The sequence below is a fragment of the Somniosus microcephalus genome, chromosome 9, assembly GCF_052327205.1.
Source record: "Somniosus microcephalus isolate GS21.2 chromosome 9, FLI_Smic_1.0, whole genome shotgun sequence".
Classification (NCBI taxonomy): Eukaryota; Metazoa; Chordata; class Chondrichthyes; order Squaliformes; family Somniosidae; genus Somniosus; species Somniosus microcephalus.
In genome coordinates this window covers 127,702,031-127,727,363 of record NC_140995.1, presented here as the reverse complement: position 1 = coordinate 127,727,363, position 25,333 = coordinate 127,702,031, and the positions used below count along the sequence as shown (strand labels likewise).

At 45.3% G+C, this 25,333-nt stretch overlaps 1 protein-coding gene across 2 annotated transcripts in view; it reads left to right on the top strand.

Moving 5' to 3' along the window:
* lama2 (laminin, alpha 2) overlaps window positions 1-25,333 on the top strand; it is a 600,632-nt gene that overhangs the window by 292,765 nt on the left and 282,534 nt on the right. For both annotated transcript variants that reach the window (XM_085997158.1, XM_085997157.1), the window contains exons 13-16: window positions 4,287-4,379; window positions 14,657-14,868; window positions 18,890-19,001; window positions 25,137-25,250. In XM_085997158.1, the coding sequence (XP_085853284.1) occupies window positions 4,287-4,379; window positions 14,657-14,868; window positions 18,890-19,001; window positions 25,137-25,250 (531 nt within the window). The remainder of the gene's footprint in view (window positions 1-4,286; window positions 4,380-14,656; window positions 14,869-18,889; window positions 19,002-25,136; window positions 25,251-25,333) is intronic.

Sequence of the window (25,333 nt, the reverse complement as noted above, 5' to 3'; positions counted from 1 at the left end):
GCTTGGGGCCGGGTTACCACGGCAACCGGGACGCTGCGCACACCGATGACGTCATCGGTGCCGGCGCAGCGCTACCGGTGCAACGCCGATTTAGGGCCCCAGGGAATTTCTCAACTGGCCATAACTCCGGCGCTAGGCCCTCTAGCGCCTCAAATGCGGCACTAAGCCTGCCGAATTTCTAGGCCATCCTCTTTAGAATAAGTACAGAGCAATTTTTTGACTCATGATTAATAGATCGAATATATTTAAAGTTGTAATTTTTACAGAGGAGATATCCTACAAAAATGGTTTTAAGATAATTTGTCTTATGCACTGAGTATAGTAAGTGGAAACTGTGGCCGTGAAATTCGGCTCCTTTGTGCATGCCGTTAGCGCCTCCGGGGGGAAGGGGTGTTAACGGGGCGCAAAGGACTTATCGCCCGGGTGGGGGTGCCTCCCGAGAAATTCGGCGGGGCGCTACTGAGGCGCTAGCTGATAGTGCCGTGCCCCCGCTGGTAGTGCCCTGGGCCGCTGCGCTGCCGGTGATGACGTCATCGCTGTGCGCTGCGATTCCTTAGCGCCCCGCCGGGACCCCTTACTGCCCCGCGGCAGAAATTCAGCTGTACCCTGCGAGCCTGCCACGGGCGGTGTCAGTGCCAGCCTTGCGGGTCGCAAGCCGGGCCGACCTCCGCTCGCTGGGCGCTTATTAAAGGGAGGTGCAGCCGCAACCCCCGCCGCCAATTTATTTTTTTTGGTCGACCTCCAAGATGGCCCTCCGTGGCTACCCCGGCATGGCCCGTGGCCACCATTGCGCAGCCCGGCACCGTCTAGCCCTGATCCCACAGCTTTCTCTAGTTACTCTTCTACCTCCCAAAATACCTTCTCCGAGCTCATCTTGTCTATGCATCTTCCTAATTCCAGGACTTTATTCCCACTAAACCCCTAACAACCCAACTTCCCTTCTGTACCACCCATGCTAGCTGACATTGTAAATTCTTCCCTCTCTGCAGGTGGTCTTCCCCTCCTTTTCAAAACTATAGTCATCATCCCATCCTCAAAAAAATACTCAGCCCCTCTGTCCTTGGACTCAACTAACCCATCTCAACCTCTGTTTCCTCTCCAAAGTCCTTGAACGTGTTGTCGCCTCCCAAATCCGTGCCGATCTTTCCCACAACTCCACATTTGAATCTCTCAACCAGGTTTCCACCCATGCCACAGCATTGAAATGACCCTAATGTAAATCACAAATAATATTCTCTGTGACTGTGATTTTGGTACACTATCCTTCCTCATGCCCCTCGACCTCTTTGCAGCCTCTGACACAGTCGATCACACCACCTTCCTCCAATGCCTTTCCTTCGTTGTCCAGCTCAGTGCGCTGCCCTCTCTTCGTTCCACTCCTACCTATCCAATTGTAGCCAGAGCATCTCCAACAATGGCTTTTTATCCCAGGAGTTCCCGAAGGATCTATCCTCATCTACATGCTGTACTTTGACAACATCATCCAAAGACATTGGGTTGACTTCCACATGTACACCCAACTCTATCCATTCACTGCCTCTGCATTGTCAGATTGCTTGTCTGACATCCAGTCCTCGATGAACCGCAATTTCCTCTAGTTAAACATTAGGAAGACTGAAACTATCATCTTGAACCCTGCCGCAAACTTTGTACACTTTCCACTGATTTCAGCCTCCATTCCTGGCTACTGCCTCAGGTTGAATCAGACTACTTGCAAATTTGGCATCATGTTCGACCCTGAACTAAGCTTCCGACCCCATCACAAAGACCGCCTACTTTCAACTCTGCCTCAGCCCATATGCTGCTGAAACCCTCATCCATACCTCCAGACTTGACTACTCAAATGCTTTCCTGGACGCCCTCCCATCCTACACCCTCCAGAAACCTCAGCTAATCCAAAACACTGCTGCCCACATCTTGACTGGCATCAATTCTCGGTCATCCATCAACCTTACCCTTGTTGACCTACATTGGCTCCCGGTCCACCAAAATTTAAAATTCCCTTCCTCTTCTATGGTAGAACCCCTCCCCATCTGTTTCAGCTCCTCCATCCCTACAATCCCCAAGAACTCTCTGTTCCTACGAATCCTGCTTCTTTTACAAATCCCCCATCTCTTTCTCCCACCATGGCACCGTGCCGTCAATCGTCTGGGCCCCATGTTCTAAACACTTCTGCCTCTGTCTCCACCCAGCCACAATGAAGGGAAGGTGATGGATGTCCAAGTTACAATGGCATTTGAATACAGCCTTCAATATTCTCTATCTGTACTTTTTCGTGTAATCCACAAGTCTTTTCTTTAACATACATTTAACCAGCTATTTTTAAAAAGGTATTAAGTAGCACAATAGTGAGTGTGTGTGTTAGTGTTTGAGTGAGTGAGTATGGGTTAGATTTTGTGGGGCGTCAGCGGGCACGATCGGTGGTGGGTTGGGTGGGAAAGTGTTTTTTTCCCCCAGTGGGTCGGGACCCCGCTGTGAAGCTGCCACCACACGCCTTTACCAAATGTCAGGTCTGTCAGCGCTGAGCAGACTTGACATGCAGCGGTGAGAGAGGCAATTAAAATCCTCAGTGACAGGTCGCCCACCAGTTTCCCGCTGTGCCTGGACCTCGTCTGTGAAGCTGAGGTGGGAGGTCAGTGGCCATTGAATCAGCTGATGAGTTGACAGCTTCAAATAACAAGTCTAAGCTTCCAGCTGATTGAGAAATGTTCCCTTAGCCACTAGCTTCTCTAAATTGCATTTCCACTACAGATTCAGGATGCTGCAAGTTTTTGCACAAGTCTCCATTCAGTCTGACCTCATTACCTCTCTCACCATTGACAGATCACTTCTGTCATCGCTACCTCACCTGCCATCTATTCCATCAGCACGAATGCCATTGAAATTCTCTCACCTTGGTCCTCAGAATCCCACCACAATCAGCCACAACAGCAGCATCACCAGGCACACCAGCAGCACCAACAACTACACTAACCCTCTCTGCAATCAACTGATGCTGCACAGGACATCAGCACCTGACCACATTGTTGCCCAGGAGGTCAGGGATGGCCTCACCATGGCCAGATTTACTTCACTTGATGGTGTACACCCTGGCTGCCACATGATGTGCCAGGTTGGCACCACCCCACACCAACACCATAAAGCATCCCTACAATGCCCATGCCATTCCTTTCACACTCATCACCATTGCGGGGGTACCGTTATGTCTCACCATTCACTGCAACTCATTAAGCCACTTCCAAAGGTGCACACAAATCTGTCCAAGAAGGCAACGTGTTGAAAATAAAGGTTTCAATGTTTGACAGAACATTAACAGAAAATTTACATGAACATTGAATAAAACACCCAAGTGCCTACCCTTGTGTGTTGTTAGTTGATATGATTTGACTAGGATGAGGGTGAGTGTGAAGGGTGGTTCGTGAGATGGGGATGTGATAATGTAGAGAGAGAGAGAGGGAAGGGTGGAGGTGCAAGGTAAGTTGGTGTGAGTAAGGATGTGCAGGAGTAGGGTAGGGAAGGCAGAGTGATGGGGATGTGATGAGATGCACAGCAGGATGAGGTTGAGTGTGGCTTTGTACTAACGTTTCGTGATCTAATGAGATAATTGAAATGTTTGCAACACTGCACCCAGGTCCTCCCAGGTGGGGGGGGGTGGACGGGTGGGGGGGCTGGGGGTGGGGTCACCTTTCTTATTTCAAGTTTAAGGCTTGTTAATTTATACTCGCATCCTTTGGTTCTGCATTCAGTCCAAGTTGAATAATTTTCTTTTGTCAGTTTGGCATGATGAAATGATTAGGTACGTTTGCTCAAATCGTTATTTGAACAACTATTATTGAAGAGATTATCGATAATCTTCAAATTTCTAACTATTGCCTAAAAACAACACTAGTTGCCATTGGAAAAAAATGTTGATAATGCAGAAATTGCAATCATCGAGTGATGTCTTGTTAATGGAAACTAAATTGTGGTGCTGCACAAGTTATAGTTTGAAATAGGAATCATAAGGCACACTAATGTGCCAAGTTCAGTTCAAGACCTTTACTTTGTCTCATTTATTACAATATGATGAGTTATCATTATATTACACATGATTTTACAAAGTTATGACTTTACATTAAAATGCTTCAGTAGACTGACATGTATATGAAAAATGACAGCAATTTAAAGGTTAATGTGGGTTTTCTTCTCAGATTTTGAAATGCGCTACGAGAACATCTCCAGTGCACATTTTAATCAGTACAAGAGAGAACTTTATAAAACGTATTATTGTGTTTCTCTGACTGCAGCTGACAGCATATGGAGGGAAATTGATTTTCACCATCTCCGATGACTCCACAGGACACCTGTCACACAATCATAAATCTCAAGTCTTCATAGAGGTTGGTGTTTATATTTCACTTTGTTTGAGTTTTCCAAATTAGTGGTCAGCACCTTTTTTTTTTTTTACCTATTTATTCATTTTTAAATCTCATGAAGAACAAGTGCACCAGTTATTGTCAAATATGTATTTCTGCCCATGCAGGATATCCATCTTAAGATAGGCGTGGCACTGGCGGTGTGCCACAGCACCCACCCAATGCGGCAGACGGGAGGCCTGAACCAGTTTCAGGTTTGGGCCTCATTTAAATTTTTTTGCCGACCTACGGGCACCAAGCGGGTGCTCTGTTGCAGCTCGCTGGTTTCAGACCTCGGATAATCGGCAGAACTTCTGCATGGAGCTGGCCGACATGTAGGGCCTGTTAGAGTGGAGGAAAAGATACCGTGGGTGGGCGGTGGGGGTTGTGGGATAGGGGTGGTGAGACCAGACTGGCAGTGGGCAGGATGATTTTTGCGACCTCTATAAATATCTTAAAAAAGAAAAAACTTACCTTTTCGGCACGGCATCTTGCAGTCCATTTAAGGACTGCTGGTTAGGTCGCTCAACACCTGGAAAACGGACTAGCATGAAAGAAAAAAGACTTGCATTTAATTAGGGCCTCTCAAGACCTCAGGGCATCCCAAAGCGCTTAACAGCCAATGAAGCACTTTAGAGATGCAGTATCCAACTTGTGCACAGCAAGGGCTCACGAACAGCAAAGTGAAAATCATCTTTCACACCCACCTGAAAGGGCAGGTGGTGCCTTGCTTTAATGTCTCACCCGAAAGACAGTGCAGCACTCCTTCAGTACTGCACTGGAGTGTCAGCTTAGACTCTGGGCTCTAATTTTCATCGGGCTGTTGAGGCGGGATTGGAGGCATGTGGGGGGTTAAAATTACAAAACTGGCAGGCGGGCCCAACCCCGCCTCCATATCGCCTCCAAGCAATTTTCATTAAATCGTGTCTAATGGTCCAGTCTCCGTCCCGCCTCCAAGAGGCGGGATAGGCCGTTAATGCCCTTAACAAGCACTAAATTGCCTCTATAACGCCATTTTGAAAGGCCTTTGTGATTTTAACCCTTTTCCCACGCCTGGTGGGAAACACGACGGTGAAACCTGGCGGGAGCACAGTTGGATTGCTGACTATCAGCTGCAGGTCAACCATTAAATAGGAAATTTGATCAGCCATCATTTGCAGGTGGCAGGACTTTGTTGTCTCAGGTCTGGGGGAACTTTTAGAAAGCATAACCACAGCTGTGGAAGTTTGGAGCCCGACACCCATCTCCAGTGTGACCTCCTGGGAAACCCCTCTCGCTACCTTCACTGAGCACTTCCTCAACTGAGGAATATACCAGAAGCATGGGAACCATTTATTTCCTTCACTTCAGGACATTAGATGAGGACGAAGACCAGCCGCGGCACCGGCAGAACCATGAACAGCAGCAGCACCAACAGCAGCAGCACCAACAGCAGCAGCACAACAGCAGCAGCACCAACAGGAGTGCCAAGCTGCTGCTCAACCACCTGAAGCTGCACAGGCCGGAAGGGGCCAGCGCATGGAAGCCCGTCAGCACAGGAGATACCCCCCAAACAGGGTCTACAGACACAGGGTCAGCTACCTCAACAGGTCTGAGCAGCAGTGCCAAAGGTGGCTCCGACTTTCACGAGAGGTAGTGGGTGACATCTGCGCAATGCTGCAACAAGACCTGCAGCCCAGAGGACCAGGTGGACAACCCTTATCAGTGTCCGCCAAAGTCACCACCGCACTCAACTTTTTTGCCTCAGGTTCCTTCCAGGGATCAGCAGCAGACATCAGCGGCATTTCCCAGGCGGCCGCACACAGTTGCATCATGCAGATAACCAATGCCCTCTTTGCCATCGCGCACAATCACATCCATTTCACCAAGGATCAAGCAAGTGTCACGGCGCGTGGCGTGGATTAGCTAATCTGGCAAGCTTTCCAAGGGTGCAGGGCATCCTTGACTGCACACATGTGGCCCTTAAGGCACCCCATCGCAATCCAGGTATTTTTGTCAATCGCAAGGGCTTCCACTCCCTTAACGTTCAGCTGGTGTGTGACCACAAAAAGGAAATTTTGCATGTTTGTGCCAAGTACACTGGCAGTTGCCATGGCTCCTTCATACTGCGCCAGTCTAGTGTGCCTCCACTATTCAGTCCGCCAGACCAACTTAACGGATGGCTACTTGGAGACAAGGGCTATCCCCGGAAGACGTGGCTAATGACGCCGTTGAGGAGCCCATCCAGTGAAGCTGAGGAGAGCTACAACTCCAGCCACATGTCCACCAGAGCCATAATCGAGCAAACCATCGGTTTGCTGAAGATGCGCTTCAGATGCCTGGATAGATCAGGTGGAGCCCTGCAGTACTCAACAGCTAGGGTCTCCAGAATCGTCGTGGTTTGCTGTGCACTTCACAACATGACACAGCGTCGTGGCTTGCAGATTCCTGAGGACCAAGTGGCTCATCACATATCCTCCTCAGATGAGGAGGAGGAGGAGAGCGCAAACATCTTGCAGAGGCCCATCAACCAGCGGCAGCAGTACGCGAGAACATTGCTGCCCAGGATGCAAAGAACGCACTCATCTTGGTCAGATTTGCTTAGCCTAGCCAATCAAGCACTTTTGCCTCGCAGCTTCGTACCAGAGCATTGACAATGGCCAAGGACCAGTGGATTCCTAGCAATTTAACCATCATACTGACAATTGCAAGTAATCCTAAGCCCTCAATGTGGAAGTCCCATTCGCAAAATGACACACGCCACAACTACAGCAGTAGCCATCAGATTTTTTATTTACAGTAATCATCTGATGGCTTTTTAACATAAAACATCAAATTTCACCCAAGTGACTACCCTTGTGACTATTTGTGCGGTATCTTTCTCTTACGCGTGCTCCTACGTGGTGCTTCCCCTGTAGCTTCAGCAGATGTGGAGGCCTCTTGCTCACTTTCTTGCTGCTCCTGTCTCGACACCTTTGGCAGGCATCCTCTGGGGTTGCGAACCTGCGAGGGCTCGTCAGCAGTCTGCTGCTCCTGCGGCTGTGCAGGGGTTGAGACGCCGATCTCAGATGGGTGTGGACTCTGGTGGGGCTCTGACCGAGGGCTCTGCAGTGGCATGGAAGTGTGAGCGCTTGGAGAGGAGCCCCCACTTCCTTGATGTCTGCCACCAACTTCCCTCTCATGGGTCAGGTCCCCCTCAACACTTGCAAGTGGCTTGAGAGCACCTTGCTGCACATCAGGGGGGCCACGAGGACCCGTATCTGCACTGGCAGTCCTATTCAGAAGGACTTCCATAAAGGCCTTGTTTTATCTGTTCAATAGATGACCATCGCTCCTCCAGAGATGTCATTCTATTCAGAACACTCACCATGTTTTCTGCACTCTGGCGACTTATCACCTCCATGGAGGTTGCCATCCTTTCCATGGTGATGTGTTCATGCGCAAGTGACTCCACAAAGGCTCTGCTCATGTTCGCAATGGACTCCTGCATTCACTCCACACTCGCAGCGACCCTGGAGACAAAACCTGCCAGAGACTCCTGCATCTGTTCCTGGAGTTCCAGCACTGCTGACCTTGTGGATGGACCCAGAGACAGAGGGTCAACATCCTGCGCCCTCCGACTAGGACTCTCCACTGCTGTCCCTGTCTCCACAATCTGCTGATGCTCACTTGTGAGCTGTGATACACCAGGTGATAACACTACTCTATCTCGCAATAGTCCCACCGAGGTGCGAGTGTCTGCGCTGGTGCTGGGTGCACTGAATTCTGCTGACGCTGCACCCTCAGAGGTTGCAGCTTCCTCTGAGGAGTCTGGATGCTCAGGCTCTTCCTCCTGGCTAGTGGGGATGGGTGCTTGCGATGGTCCTGTGGGGGAGTAAAGGAAAGTGTCAGAGATGTGATGCCAAGGTTACATGCACATTGCATATTGCAGATGATCATAAGTCCATCTGTTAGAGCTTCGGAATCATTATCAGCGACTCATGCAATGTCATCGAGAGAGATGGAAAACTATTCTGTCACCAGCTTGCTGTGATGCACCCGTCTGTCTGTCCCCCACTTGCGCATCATCCTCCACTCCCACGATCTCCAGGACCGCATCCTTCCAGGGGGTGAGGTGGGCTACTGAGGGTGGCCCTCCTCCTGTCCTCACTCTTTCTCTCTTGTTGTGAGCTCTCTTTTCCTGCAATGAGGGAGACAAGTGGAAGTTGAGTGAGAATGAAGGAGTGAGTGTAGAAAATCCATAGCATAGATGCTTAGAAGGAGACAAAGATGGAGTGAGGTGGCAAGACCAAGGGCCCTCCCTGTGTGTGTCAGTTGTTTTCATAGCATCACAGTTATAGGGAGTGTGAGGGCTGCATAGTCGAATAGTTAGGTGAATGTGACCATAGAGAGAGAGGGAATGGGTAAGGGTGCAGGGATGTCAGTGTCAAGTGGGATGTGGAGGAAGAGATTGCTAAAGTTGAGTGCTGGTGAGGAAAGCAATGGGGATCAGATTGAGGGTGATGGAAAATTCATAGTCACTTTTCCAGTGCGCAGAAGGTCATGAAATCTCATCCTGCACTGAAGCCAGGTTCTGCGGGTTACTGACAATGAGTTGACCTCCTCTGCCACCTGGACCCATACAGCCTTGGTCTGCTGGGGAGGCTTCTTCCTCCCTGAAGAAGGGAAGAGCAACTCTTTATGTGCTCTTGCTCCCTCTACTAAAGCCTGCAGGGCAACATCATCGAACCTGGGAGCAGACCTACGTCTCTGGCTGGCCATTCTTCCTCCAGGACCCTCTCACTGCGAAGGCCAAAAGCTTGGCAGTCTGCAGAAGAAGCAAGGCTTGTTGCAGACCTTAAATGCAGCAGCAATGATGACGTCATTGGAGGTGACTTTCAGACTGGAAAAACTCATTGGCCATGGGTTCCCACACGTTGGAACTCAATTGGACAATTAAGTTAAAATCGCATAATTCTCCCATGAAATGCGGATTACACGGCCCCAGCCCGCCCCTGAATCAAAATCCAGCCCATAGTGTCCACGTGTCTGGAATGATTTTGCATGCTCTACCCATTTCTCCATAAATATTGCAATTGGACCCTACAATCTGCATTGGACCTGATTTGTGTATTTAAACAGTCTTCCCCCCCCCTGTTTTGGGCAGGAGTGCTGGGTGCCTATTTAAATGACTGGCTGTAAATCGATTCAGGAAGGCAAGTGGGTGTCAGATGAGAAACAGGTGGCTAGACGTTGAAACCTCCCTTAACCCCATGAAGTTTACAGGCTTTTATCGTGCATGAAAGAAGGATTTTACTCATAAGCATAAGGGAATCGCTACCAATGACCCATTTTGATCATTTGGAAGCCATAATTTGAAGTTAATTCTGTTAGTAGTGAAGGATGCATGTAAAAAGTCCTTAATTTTTTTCTCTCATAAATCCATTGGTGCTCATATTCACTGAAACATCACTATTTCTTCAGTCTCGGATCAATATTCATGCATTAGACCATGCGCGAAGTATTGATCTCTGTTCACACAGAGGCATATTTTCCTTTCTTCATTAACCTTAATGAAAAGTAAATGTGCGTTTAACACTTTCATCTGAGTCAGAAGGCTCATTCTATAGACTTGAGCATATAAACTAGGCTGACACTTTAGTGCCGTACTGAGGAAGTGCTGCACTCTTGGAAGTGCCATCTTTTGGATGAGATGATAAACTGAGGCCACGTTAGCCCTCTAAGATGCCATGGCGCGATTCAAAGAAGACCAGGGGAGGTCTCCCAGTGATCTGACCAATGTTTATCTTTCAACAAGCACCACTAAAACAATTATCTGGCTATTCATTGTATTGCTGTTTGTCAGACCTTACTGTGGCTGTCCCATTTCCCAACATTGCAGCAGTGACTCCACTTCAAAGAAGGTATTCTGAATCAGCTGCGAAACACTTTGGGATGTCCCAAGGTGCTATATAAATGCAAGTTATTTCTTCTTTCTTTAAACAATGGTATAATTATTTCATGTTTTACACTGTTACTTTTTAAATTCCTCTTTTAGAGAAATATGAATCATAAGTGCAGAATAAGAAAACATGCTGATTTTTCCACATTTAGTTAATTAGTAAGTTAATTATTGATGAACTCATCCAGAATTTTGCAGGCAAATTAAAAAGTGCTCCTTATTCCCCGTGGGAGTATGGCTGAAAAGCTGGAAAATAGGCATGGATCTGGTTATGCTGAAGAAAGGTATTTCCCGCAGGGCCTTTTAAGGGGTGCAGCCTCTGCCTTTCACCATCACCTTCTCAGGTCAACTGGGGATAGGCAATAATTGCTGGCTTTGCCAGCGACGCATACGTATCAAGAATTTAATTTTTTTAAAGTTCCTGCTGCTCAACCAGATCTGACTGAATGCTTACAAATGTGTCCTCAAACTTGTTGTTGGTGAAGTACAAACTAGTGAATGCTATGTCTTGGCCTGAACCCAATAGACAGCAGATAGCATGGAGGGTTGAGTCCCAGAGTGGAGGTAGTGCAGAATGCAAGAAAAAGCAGCCAAATGGAGGATGGAGTTGTGCGATTGCCAAGCTCAGGAAAAGTTGCTCAGCCGGGATTGGGATGGATGGCCGAGCATGGAAGGTTTTGGGCAGAGCCAAAGGCAATATGGTGGGACTGGTCATGGGACTGCCTATGTTGGGAGTTCCTGCTCCCCCTGCTTAAAAGGGACCTGGCATATGCCCAGAAAGATGAGGTGTACCGGCCTCCAGAATTGCAGAGGTGGGCCAAGTGGTACAGGCCAGGAAAGTGATTGAGTTATTTGATTAAATAACGAAGAGGGTTAATGAAGGTAGTGCGGTTGATGTTGTGTATATGGTGAATGATTGTTCTTTGGACTGGAAGGAAGTATACAGTGGTGTCCCCCAGGAGTCGGCATAGGACCACTGCTCGTATTGATATATACTAATCACCTGGACTTGGGTATAGGGGGCATAATTTAAAAGTTTGCAGATGACACAAAGCTTGGAAACGTAGTGAACAGTGAGGAGGATAGTAGCACACCGCAGGAGGACATAGGCAGACTGGTGAAATGGGCAGATCAGACACATGGCAGATGAAATCTAATGTAGAGAAGTATGAAGTGATGCATTTTGGTAAAAGAAAAGAAGGACTTACATTTATATAGCGCCTTTCATGACCACCGGATGGCTCAAAGTTCTTTACAACCAATGAAGTACTTTTGGAGTGTAGTCACTGATGTAATGTGGGAAACGCAGCAGCCAATTTGTGCACAGCAAGCTCCCACAACCAGCAATGTGATAATGATCAGATAATCTGTTTTTGTTATGTTAATTGAGGGATAAATATTGGCCAGAACACCAGGGATAACTCCCCTGCTGTTCTTCAAAATAGTGCCATGGGATCTTTTACGTCCACCCGAGAGAGCAGATGGGGCCTTGGTTTAACGTCTCATCTGAAAGACCTCTGACAGTGCAGCATTCCCTCAGCACTGCACTGGAGCGTCAACCTAGATTTATGTGTTCAAGTCCCTGGAGTGGGACTTAAACCCACAGCTTTCTGACTCAGAGGCAAATATGCTACCCACTGAGCCACAGCTAACACTGGTAGGAAAAATAAGGAGAGGCAATATAAACTAAATGGTACAATTTTAAAGGGGATTTGGGAACTGAGAGACCTGAGGGTTCACATACACAAATCTTTGAAAGTGGCAGGATAAGTTGATAAAGCTGTTTAAAAAGCATGGGCGATCCTTGGCTTTATAAACAGAGGCATAGGGGACAATTTTGCCAGCCCTGGGGAGGTGGGTATGGAGGGGGGACTGCCGGGAAAATGGCAGAATTTGGGGGCGGGTACCCAACCCGCCTCTGTGCCAACTTCCCAGGAGGTGGGTAGCCGTCCCGCACCGGGTCCCGTCCCCTTGGAGGCGGGAATAGATTAAAGCTTATTAAATGCCTGTTAACAAGAAAATAGGATTATCCCCTTTTTGCCCTCAAGTGTGGGCTTCCCGAAGGCTCCGAAACTCACCAGGTCAGCGAGGTGAGTACTGGGTCTGCAGGGGTCAGGGGGTGCAAAAGTGTGGTGTGAAGGTAAGTGATGGGTGCAGGAGTGGAGAGGTGAGTATCTGAGGTAAGTGCAAAGTGTTCGTAAAAGTGTACTTACCTTTGTTTCTTCCTGCAGGCTTCAGTCACTGTGTATGCAGAGGGTCTTGGACCTCCGTGTTGGAGATGAGAGATGGCTGTTGCATTCTCGGATGCAACAACCATCTCATTTTTGTAAAAGAAGAACTACAGAGAATGTCACTGTTTGACAGCTTCACAGAGCTGTCAAACGATGACAATTCATCTGTCAAAAATTGTTGACAGATGCAACGTCATACGTTGATGTTCTCTGCTGGGCGGGCTTAACAAGGTCAACCAAGGGAAAATAGCGTGGGTTGGCCAGAAGTTGATGGAGGCGGGACTGGAACCTGACAAGTGGGAGTCCCGCCTCCAAAATCTTCCCATTGAGAAAATCACCCCCATAGAGTACAAAAGTAAGGAAATTCTGCTAAACCTTTATAAGTCACTGTTTAGACCTTAGCTAAAGTACTGTGTGTAATTCTGTGCACCACACTTGAGAAAGGATGTCAAGGCCTTGGAGAGGGTGCAGAGGAGATTTACTAGAATGGCATCGGTTGAGCGGTTTCAGTTATCTGGAGAGACTAGAGAAGCTGGGGTTTTTCTCCCCAGAGCAGAGAAGGTTAAGGGGAAGATTTGATAGAGGTGTTTAAAATGATGAAAGGTTATGATAGGGTAGATGGGGTGAAACTATTTCCACTGGCAGGAGGGTCGGTAACCAGAGGAAACCGGTTTAAAACAATTGGCAAAAAGCCAGAGGGGAGATGAGGAGAAATTATTTTATTCAACGAGTTGTTATGATCTGGAATGCACTGCCTGAAAGGGTGGTGGAAGCAGATTCAGTACTAGCTTTCAAAAGGGAATTGGATCTCTACTTAAAAAGGAAAATATGCAGAGCTATGGGGATAGAGCAGGGCGTGGGACTAATTGGTAGCTCTTTCAGAGAGCTGGCACAGGCACAGGCACTGAAGATGGAAAAGTTTAAAAAAAAATTGTATTAGCCCCATTACAGAAGGGGCCAAATATGGAGCAGAATGGGTTCTCTGGGGATTGCCCCCACCATCTCCCCCCCCCCCCACCACACCACCCCGAAGGTAACTAGGAGGCACCAGATTTTTCAGCAGGTAGGCATCTGTGCCGGCCCCATGCTAATTAAGTGCCCTCCCACTGATCTTGCAAACTACAATGTGCTTGCAGTAACTATTTCATCTTTGGTCCCTGCCACAAACTCCGTACCCTTTTCACCAATTCCATCTCCCTCCCCGATCACTGTCTCAGGCTGAAGAAGACTGTTCGCAATCTCAGCGTCATATTCGACCCTGAGCTGAGCCTCTGACCTCATACACACTCCATCACAAAGATTGCCTATTTTCACCTCAGTAACATCACCCACCTCCGCTGCTGCAACCCTCATCCATTACTTTGTAACCTCCAGACTTGAGTTTTCCAATGCTCTCCTGTTCAGCCTCCCATTGTCCAGCTTCCATAAACTACAGCTCATCTAAAACTCTGTTGCCTGTATCCTATCCTGCAGAAAGTCCAGCTCACCCATCACTCCTGTACTTGCTGACCTATATTAACTCCCGGTCCCCCAGTGCCTCAAATTGAAAATTCTCATCCTCATGTTGGAACCCTTCATGGCCATACCACAGCATATCTTGGTAAACTCCTCCAGCCCTACAACACCCAAAACTCTCTGTTTCTCTTTTGTAAATCCGCCTTTCCCTTCACCCTATAATTGGCCGCCATGCCTTCTGGGCCTCACACTCTGGAATTCCCACCCAAAACCCCTCTACCTCCTCATTTCCCTCTCCTCTCCTTTAATGCTTCCTTAAAACCCATATATTTGACCAAGTCACCTTCCTAATATTCACCCATTGTCTCAGCATCCGTTTTTTGTCTGATTATGCCTGTGTGAAGCGCCCGGGGGATTTTTTCTACATTAAAGGTGCTATATAAATGCAAGCTGTTGTGTTATCAAAGCAAGTTTCACAGGATTATCAACCCATTTACTGAAAGGTTGTAAGCCATAACATACAGCTCTCAGGCAGATAGCGAAAACATAGTAAATCCTTCTGTAGCTTTTCATTTCAAGCAAAGAATTGGATTAGGGTGAAGTTTTGCTTGCGTATTTTGTAACATGCTAACTTTGTCTTTTTATTTCTTTGTTAGGGTAATGGTATCCGAATAAGCAGTGCTGTTGAAGGAATTGAGCTTGATCCATTGACAGAGCACACCGAAGTGATAGTTCTACGACCAGAGAACTTTGTCATTCATACAACTAAGTCACCTGTGAATAGAAAGGACTTCATGACTGTTCTGGCAAACATTGCCCGTCTTTTAATAAGGGCCACATATAGCAGCGACCAGACTGCCATCTATAGGTAGGAATTAGATTTTCTTACTACAATACATTTTCCTTGCATTTACAGCAAATAGTATTACAGTTTATTGAAGTTCAAAAGCTCAGCCCACTTCCTGTACTTAGGCTCATTAACTGCAACCTTTAATGGTTGAATTTTACACTGGCGTAGGGGATTGGAACAGCAAAGACTTAACTGCCAGTGAAAATAGTTAGATTAATCACTGCCAATTGTAAGCCCTCTTGCTCCATATTTAAATATCCTGTAGAAAGGTTTGGACAAGAGAGGTCTGTCCCCGTGACAAACTGCTAGCCAGGCGCATTAAAATAAAATATTTTGCTTAAACCCCTCCCTTTGAATGGTTGTAAACATATGCATGAGTCCTGGCATTCTGAGCACAGTGACATACATGAGAGACAGCCCATCACACCTTTTCCCATTGTTTCTTGGAAAACAGGACAAGCTGGTTGAGAAGATAGATTTTACCAAAATTGAAATGACAGAGAGCTCATCTGTTTTTCATTTCTTTTCTCAGCTGTCACAAATAGAATCGCAATATTAATTTTCTACAGTAATCTGCCCAAAGAAGAGATACTGGACTGCACTTTCCCCTTATAAAGGAGACATGTATTATTTACTTGTGCCATGGCGAGGAAGGCTGTGAAATATGCTACTTATTATTGCTGAGTTACATCATTTAAAGAAATTTGTCCTATGCAAATAACCAACAAGCAGTCACACTTGCCCATGCATTTCATTATTGATGATTTATAAAAAGGAAAGAAAAGTCCAGGGAGAATACTTGTTACTTAAACTACTTACCCTTTTAAAAAATGAAAGTAATAATTATCTTAAATTTATTTCACATTTTCTGTAAATTTCCATATTGACATGGTAAACTTTAAATAGGATCTCCCCTGTACGAAGCTCCTCTGATGATGTCAAATATGGGGAGTATCCCAAAGTGCCTCCATTGTAAACAATGGGGACTGTGTTTTCACACTGGACAGTGGGCCTCTCTGGAATCATTATACTACAGGTTGTAATATAACTTTGCCAGGTTATGGTGTGGATTCCTGGGCTCATGTGGTTTGAAAACAACCCTCAGCCTGTTTTAAAGTCATGTGGTCTCCTTCCCCACGATTGGCAATGGAACTGCTCCAGGATGCACAGGGCCCTCTGTAAATGACATCACCAAAGGGAGGCTGATCCGACTTGAAAGTTTCAATTTTGGCAATAAAATAGACATTCAATTATGAGCAAACCCAGTCAAAGGTGTCAGTTGCTTAGACCTACTTAAATGCAAACTTTTAAATTTTTAATAAAATTTTCTCCCTTGGTACTGACACAGGAAATAAAAATAGTGTACAAAAATATTTGAGATAGCCAGTCTGTTCTTTTTACCCACTCAAGATATAATACTAAAACATAAGCATACAAACAATATATTACTAAAAACCTTGCTGTATATCTACGCCTTTTGATTTTTGCATTTTATATTTTCCTAAATCATTCACGGGATGTGGGCTTCACTGGCAACACCAGCATTTATTGCCCATCCTTAATTGCCCTTGAGAAGGTGGTGGTGAGCCGCCTTCTTGAACCGCTGTAGTTCGTGTGGTGATACTTCTTTGTAGCGGTTTGGTACAACTGAGTGGCTTGTTAGGCCATTTCAGAGGGCAGTTAAGAATCAACCACATTGCTGTGGGTCTGGAGTCACATATAGGCCAGGTAAGGACAGCAGATTTCCTTCCCTAAAGGACATTAGTGAACCAGACAGGTTTTTATGACAATCTGGTAGTATCATGGTCACCATTACTGATACTAGTTTTAAATTCCAGATTTATTTAAATAACTGAATTGAAATCCCCCAGCTGTCATGGTGGGATTTGAACTCCTGTATCGTTCGGATCATTAGTCCAGGCCTCTGGATTACTAGTCTTGTAACATAACCACTATGCTACCGTTCCTGACTTCAGATACTAATTGCCTGAAATAAGCTGCGATCAATTACATACCTCTTAGAGGGAAAAAAATAAAACAAGGGTTAATTCCTAAGTAGAAAACAGCCTAGTGAGCGGCTGGCCCATCCGATAGTGACAGTGAGAGGCCTAGCCGATTTTAACGGCCCGGCCTCATTAACAGCTGAAATGGTCAGGAAGTTGGGCCCATGGTAAGTACAGGAACCGGGAGCGGGGAATGGGGGGTTTTGGTACGGTCAGTGGAGAGTCCAGGCAGGGGAAGTCTACACTACCCTTGTGGGGTGCAGAAGAACACTCCTGCTCCTCCTGACCCCACAAAGGAAAGTTTTAAACTTGCCTTCCAGGGCTTCTTCAGTGGTGTGGCTAGATTTGGTGTGGCCACAGCAGACTTCCGCTGACTTCCTGGTTAAGCTGCCATCATGGTCCTATTGATGTAACAGGACCCCAATTTGCCTCCATGTATGAGGCTTCCTCATTCTAATAATGTTATTGTTTATGTTATAATAATGTTAGTAATGCATGTGTTACTTCCTATGTGCAGTACTTTACATTTATCTGTATTCAATTTCATCCACTGTTGTTCTGCCCCTTATCTATTTTACCCATTTCATTCATTCGCTGTGAAGCACTTTTGGACACCCTGAGGATGTGAAAGGTGCTATATAAATGGAAGTTATTTTTAATTAGTCCAACAAATTTAATTGGATTTTCCACTTCAAGCCTGTATGCTATTGGTCATGATACTGTGTGCTCTACATGAATTGTACTGTAACCTGCAAATATGGATATTGACAATAAAACTGCAATGATCTATGAAATAATGGCCCAGAAATTCAGGTTGGAGGCTTCCCGCGGGTGCAAGCCTCCGACCTGCACTTACCTAGCGCGCCGGCCATTGAGCTGTGGGCCCTCGTGGGATTCCGATCCTGGGCCTGCTCCAACTGCCGGCGGGCAGTGCTTGCGTATCCCAGGGGCGCAGTTAGTTCGATGCGTCCCCTGGGATCACGTGGGCCATGGAGAACCAATGGTAGCAGGGAAATGTCCATTCATAAAATTGACAGGAAGAGCGGTCAAAACCATAAATGCTATAAGCCCCAAAACATCACTAAAACTTCAAATAAAATTTTATTTAAATCACATTTTAAAAATAACCATAAATTATATAAAATAACTATTTTAAACAATAATTTTAATTTTTGAAAAAATTAATTACATTTTCTAACAGGGCTAAAAATAAACTTACCTTTCTTTAAAGTATTTAAAGATAATAAACCTGTGGAAAAAATGTATTAATTTTAATTAATTCACCACTTACCTTGTTAAAAGCAGGCCTTGCGCCTGCTTTTTATTATGTGTAACTCCTGGAGACTTACCCTCCCGGAAAAACTTGGAAAAAAAACGTAAGTGCCTCTCCGGCACACGCGTTCCACCTCTGAACCCCTTCTTTCAAGGGAACGGAAGTTCCGGTTTCCCGCTCGTGCGCAGTGCATGCACGAAACCGGCACTTCCATCGGGCCTACGGGTGAGTACCCCGTGCCTACTCACCCATGGATACCCGAATTTCTGGTTTGCAAAGTCCTCCCTGCTTAATTCCATTCATACAGCACCTTATCATGTTAAAATGTTTTAAAAGATCTTAACATGTTGTCTGAGACAATTTTAAAAAGGGAGTTGGACAGGTACTTGAGGACGAGGTACATACAAGGTTATGGATAAAAAGTGGGTGGCGGGGGGAACTGCTCTTTCAAAGAGCCAGCACAGGCACGATGGGCCAAATGGCCTCCTACTCTGCTGTATGTTTCTATGATCTCGACATGTTGTATGGATCAGTTACACTGAAGACGACAGTACATGTTCTCAGCAGAGGTGCCACTATCTGTAACAAAACAAAAGTTGCTGGAAAAGCCCAGCTTCTAAGCTGTTTCATGACAATTAACTCACTACAAATCCACTGGGCAGAAATGTAATTAGAACTGCACTTCTATGATTATTCAAATGGATTTAAATTTCATTATGTTTTATGAAGCGGATATATTTTTGTTCTGTTTTTGTCTGAACAGGTTGAGCTCTGTTGTACTCCAGACAGCTAATCCAAATTCATTAGGCCAATATACAGCTACAAGCGTTGAGATTTGTCAGTGTCCCCCTGAGTACTTTGGCACATCTTGTGAAGTAAGTAACAATTGCAGAATCTAGATTTTGCAGTCAGTAAATTTCCAATATCTCATCTTTTATCATCAATATAGCAGAATGATGAACAACTCTATCAATTTAGAACTTCTAACATCCATAATCAGCAAAGGCGAATGAGCGACTGATATATTATCTATATACAAGGGTAGATGTTACAAGTTTGCGCTCTGGTCAGAGAGCTTCGTATGCCAGGAGCGGCTATCAGGAATTTAGAGGCCAGTGAACCCGCAGGATTTTGCATCCATTGAATTGAATGGTTGGAAAATCCCACATGGCTTGCAACCAAATTCCCATTGAGTACTCCAGATAGTCAATGCTCTGCACCAGGAGCTCATTGTAAAATCACAACTACACTATAAAGACTACAATTACAATGACAGATTTTATACTCCTGTTAAAATAATGTGAATATTTTAACAGGCTTATTTGATTTTTTTTTACCAATTGATAGGTTGACAAGAAATAAATTAATACAAAAGCAGAATCTCGGAAAGCACCTGATTGTTGCTCAATGCGTCCCGATGTTGGGATGCTGCGATCAGTAACACATTGGGATGTATTTTAACCCCAAAAAACGGGTGGGTAGGGCTGAAATTTTAAAAATCTCAAACCCGACCCCAACCCTCCTCCAACCCTACCCACATCCGGGTTTAATGGCGGCGGGACAGAGGGCAGGCAGTCAACCTGCTCCCAGGAGGATGGTTGGCAATTTAAATATTTTAATGAGGCTGGCAGCCTCCGATTTAACCTGTTTTACAGGTTTAACCCTGGCCGGCTGGGTTTCTCAGGCCTCAGGGAACCCGGAGGCTCAAGGGAGGCGAGGACAGTTTCGGGGAGAAGGTAAGTGCCTTTGCAGCACTGCTTGTGGGCCAGGAGGAGCAGGAGTGCTTCCTACCGGCCCTCCAGCTGCCTGCTTGCCTTGGATCAGAACCCCCCCAATACAAAGACCCCCGGGATCGGGGATCGGAACCCGCGCCCCCCCCCCCCACCCCCCATTCCAACTGCCCACGCTCCCAGTAACAGGTGCAGGGTCCACGCCCGCGGCTGTGGCATGCTCCGGAGTGCTCCTCACTGGACTAGCAGCCAAGATTGTCAATCAGGCTGACTTCCCAGCTGGGATCCTGGCAAAGAGAAAAGTCGCATGCTGTAAAACTCCACAGCATGTGGGGAAACCTGGACTTTCCTACAGGGATGAAGGTGGCCCAGAATCTCCTTGTCCTGGGTCAATAGATAACTCGAGCTACAGTTGCTACAGCAATTATGCTGGCTATGTGGGCCTGTATGCTTTCCAATACATCGGCAGTCATTTGAGCAGGGCAGTTGGGTGTTACAAATGTGGAATCACTCCGTGAGACATTTCCATCATCCATGCCAGCTTACATAGTATTACATAGAATTTACAGCACAGAAACAGGCCATTCGGCCCAACAGGTCCACACGAGCCTCCACCCACCCTTCTTCGTCTAATCCCATCAACATATCCTTCTATTCCTTTCTTCCTCATGTGTTTATCTAGCTTCCCCTTCAACTACTCCTTGTGGTACTGAGTTCCACATTCTAAACACTGTCTGGATAAAGAAGTCTCTCCTGAATTCCCTATTGGATTTATAAGTGAAGATCTTATATTTATGACCCCTAGACCTCTCCTCAATCTGATTCCTCGATATGATGAATCTGGACAAGACAGAGTCCAGTAGGTTGGAAACCGAAGTCTGTAGAGTACCAGTCATAGCATTTGTGCTGGTTTCCATGCCTGACTTTATGACTGGCCAATGGGGGCTTCACTGCAGAGGGTCCTGGAGTGGCCACGCTCTTTGTGGTGGTCTGCTTGTAGTAGACTTGACTATTCCAATGCTCTCCTGGCTAGCCTCCCATCTTCCACCCTCCATAAACTTGTCACCTTTCACACCAAGTCCCATTACTCCTGTGCTTTCTGACCTACATTGGTTCTCGGTCTGCCAACGCCTAAATTTTAAAATTCTCATTCTTGCTTTCAAATGCCTTTGCCCCTCCCTATCCCTGTAACCTCCTCCAGCCCTACAACCCTCTGAGATTTCTGCACTCCTCCAATTCTGGCCTCTTGTACATCCACCATTGGTGGCTGTGCCTTCAGCTGCCGAGGCCCTAAGCTCTGGAATTCCCTCCCTAAACCTTTCTACCCCTCTCTCTTCTCCTTTATGACACTCCTTAAAACCTACCTCTTTGACCAAGCTTTAGGTCATCTGTTCTAATATCTCCTTATGTGGCTCAGTGTCCAATTTTGTTTGATAATACTCCTATGAAGCACATTGGGACATTTTACTACATTAAAGGCCCTATATAAATGCAGGTTGTTGTTGTTGCAGACCGATCGGTAACTCATGCAGTATAGTAGTGGGTTGTGTATGTCTCCATAGAAGCTCCCAAACTCTGAACGTTGCTTGACACACTATTAAATGATTCCATGTAGCGCTGGTGCTGAGCTAACAAAGTGCATTTGTAGGTAGGCCCTGTGAGGTCAGAATCCCTGAGCTCAATAGATGAAGGAGGTCTCAAGCTGCCCCTCCAGTTAGATGGTTATATCTCCTGCAATTCCACCTGCACTTTCTCCTTTTCACTCATGTTCTGCGCTATGCCAAATGCTCCCTCCTGTGCCTCACTAATTCTCTCTGAGTGGATTCATCGGAGATGGTGCTTGTCACTGTAGGAGTAGGTGACGAAAGGAGGCTGTATATTGGGCACTGCCAGTTCCTCTTTTTGGGCAGAAGAAGAGGAACAGAAGAAAAAATATTTTAAAACGCTGGCAGTAAGACACCTCATGAAACAGCTTCACATGACAAGGCATTGCAGTGTGTTAGGTAGATATTACAGCATTGCAACCTATGTGTGCTTTGGGGTGTCCTATTGATGTACCAGATGCTATAAAAATGCATGTTCTTTTTTCTTTGTCTCTTGCTGCCCTACATTGATTGGAATGTCTAGTCTCCTTAGACTATGTTTGGCTTCATTTTTAGCCATTTCAACACCATTCATTTAATACATATGTTGCTTATTTTATATTCCTAAGTGCAGTACTTTACACTTGTCTGCATTAAATTTCATCTGCCGTGTGCCAGGAGGCTCAGTAAGCTGCATAGATGGGAGAAGGAAGTTACAAATAAACACAGACAGATTAAATGTGTAGGCAAAACCGTGGCAGATGAAGTTGAATGTAGGCAAGTGTGAGATCATCCAATTTGGTTCGAAGAAGTAAAAATTATAATATTTTCAGAATATGGCAAGAGACTAGGAATTGTGAAGGAACATAGGGATTTTGGTGTCCAGGTATACAAATCACAAAAAGCACGTGAACAGATACAAAAATCGTTCATAGAATGTTAGCTTCTATCTCAAGGGGGCTGGAACACAAAGGGAAGGAAGTGATACTTCATGTGTACAAAGCCTTAGTCAGACCCCACCGGGAGTACTGCCATCAGTTTTGGGCACGCAGGATATATTGGCCTCTGAGGAGGTACAACCCAGATTCATCAGAGGGATACCAGGGCTTAAAGGGTTAAGTTATGAGGACAAGTTACATGAACTTGATCTGCATTCCCTCGAGTTTAGAAGGTGGAGAAGTGGTTCAATTGTGATGTTTAACATGATAAAAAGATTTGAAAGGGTAGATAAAGAGAAGCTATTTCCTCTGGTGTGGGAATCCAGAACAAAGTGGGATAATTTTAAAATCAGGAGTGAAATCAGGAAGCATTTTTTCCGCATAAAGGGTTTTGGAAATCTGGAATTCTTACCCCGCAAAAAGCTGTTGATACTGGGTCAATTGAACTTTTCAAGACAGATTCTTATCAGGTAAGGGTATCAAGGGATATGGATCAAAGGCAGGTAGATAGAGTTGAGGTACAGATCAGCCACGATCTAATTGAATGGCAGAATAGGACTGGAACTTCCTTTGGTGCAGGCCGACAATCTCCTGCTGCCCGAATGCCTACTCCTGTCCACTGGCCAGCTGCCACTTCCTGCCCCTTTTGAGCAGGCTGCTGACCAGTGGCATACAGATGAGGCCCAGGACTTAAAATCGTCTGTACTTCACGCTGCCAATATCGGGCATGATTGGACTCGCCCCGCTCGCCCAAATCCTGCTCCCAGTTAAAATTCCCACCTTTAGTATGTGTATTACCTTTGACACAGAAGGTCATTTCACCTCCATAATGATGAATGATGCTCTGTCTTGCACCTTGTGTCTGTTTTAATTTATCCTCTGTCAGGCATTAAAGTTCCAACAAATGGCTTGACATTGTGATGGTATAGTTAATTACTAGATGAGAAATCAAACAAAATTAAAAGTTTACAATTGTTTCTATCTTCATAGACAAACTTATCTTATTCAGCTCTCGTATTTTCTTTTGCTTCAACCTTTTGGCTAAATTTTGTTCTGTTAGAAAAAAGAGCCAATTAACAGAACTTTCGCTGCTCCTACTCTCCTAAGTAAAAATGAGGTCAGCAAGGACTGCTTTTCTGCAGTGGGCTGTAGTATCGCTTTATTACCCTAGGAGCAAGTTACTACAGACTGAAGAATTTATTAGTCAAATTGAAATGTGCTAAGTCAGGGCAGCTATCACAGTAGTCCATTTGCAGTCAAATTCAATCATGAGTCATTGTCTTAGCTGTATTATTGCAGGAAATTATAAAATGTAATCAAATTTATATAGTAATAAAAGTTTTACATCTTTCAATAATGGATACGAGATAGCTCCAATGAGCTCATCTGGCAAAATTGCTCACCAAGCACTGGTAGTTTGAATCTTGCAAGCTCCTTGGTACGTTAGACAGATATTATATAAGAGCCACCTCTGGATGTTTCTAGAAGTGATCATTGTAGTTAGGTTTTCTTGTAAGTACTTTGAAGTAAATGGTTACTTTGTACTCAATTTTTAAAGGGGGACGAGTTGATGCAGTGGTTTAGAATGTACCCATTCCTCGCTGGACACGAGTTCAAATCCATACTGATCTATTAGGAAGTACTTGTTTGAGGCTCAATTCAGACACAGTTGTCCGGATTTTGCGGCAAAAATAACGGTGAGGCTATCAGCGCTCACCTTTATTAAAGAGTAAATCGGACAGCAGCTTCCGGCGACCGTACATGCACAGTTAAATGCTGAAATCAGGAAGTTGCTGTCTGAGTTGCCCTGCTCATTCAGAAGCTGCACCGTAACTGTATCTCACCAGCGTACTTATGTGATAGATACCCACTAAACATGCCAGAAAAAGTTAGGGCTCGTCCATTCCAGTCTAAGTGAATTTTTAACTTTGTGACAAGCCTTAACTACTGCCAAACAACCTCTCTGGCAGTGAAAATTAACGTTTACAAGTGTGGAGTCTCATTCCTTCAGATTTTAATTATTGTTGGAGATTTTAAAAAATGTAAAAATTTAATTTTTTTTTTTACTTTTTCTTTGTGTCTTTTAAACCTCTCTCTTAATCCCATCTTTCTTTCCCTCTCTCTTTTGCTTTCTGTACATGATTTTACAATTTACACTTCCTAGTTTAGACTCTGCATGTCTCAGTGAGAATTTTTCAGTCTGATTGGTTGAGGAGACACACCGTTGCTTGCTCTGTTCACACAGGTCCCAGATCCCCTGTAGAGGGTGCCTCGTTGTTTTGGATTTCTAATTACCGCAAGTTCCAGTCCAAAAGCCCATAGAAAGTCTGTGGGCAAGGTTAAGTGCAATGAATGGCTAGTGCCGTTCGTTTGCCACTGTCCGCAAAATCCAGGCCTATATCAAAGCAACATAGGGGGAGCTTTGCCCAGTATTTACTTATTGGTATATCTGACTTTGGAGTGCTTGATACTTACACCAGTTGCAAATATTGGAAAGGTGTTCAATTCCTCATCACTGGTATTTTTCATCTTAGTCAACACAAAAATCAGATTCCTCCCTTATAATTCTGTATTGTATAATCATAAATTAAAGTGGACAAGCTAAAAACTTCAGATTGTTTGATGATGATATTATTTATACCAATATTAAAAATATAACACTTCACATATCATGAAAGCTATTAAAATAAAAGGAGCACATTTTGCATGAGTGAAAATGTTGCAGTCAACAAATAACAAAGATATTTTCCTTTTTACAGTCCTGTGTGCCTGGATACAGACGAGTAAATAGCACCCTCTATGGAGGAATCTGTGCACCATGTACTTGCTATGGCCATTCTAACTATTGTGATGACATTACTGGGGAATGTTTGGTAAGTATAAGTCAATGCAAGGTATTTACACAGCCAGGGGTGAGAATATTTTTTTTTGTCTTGAGTCACAGCAACTCCAGAGA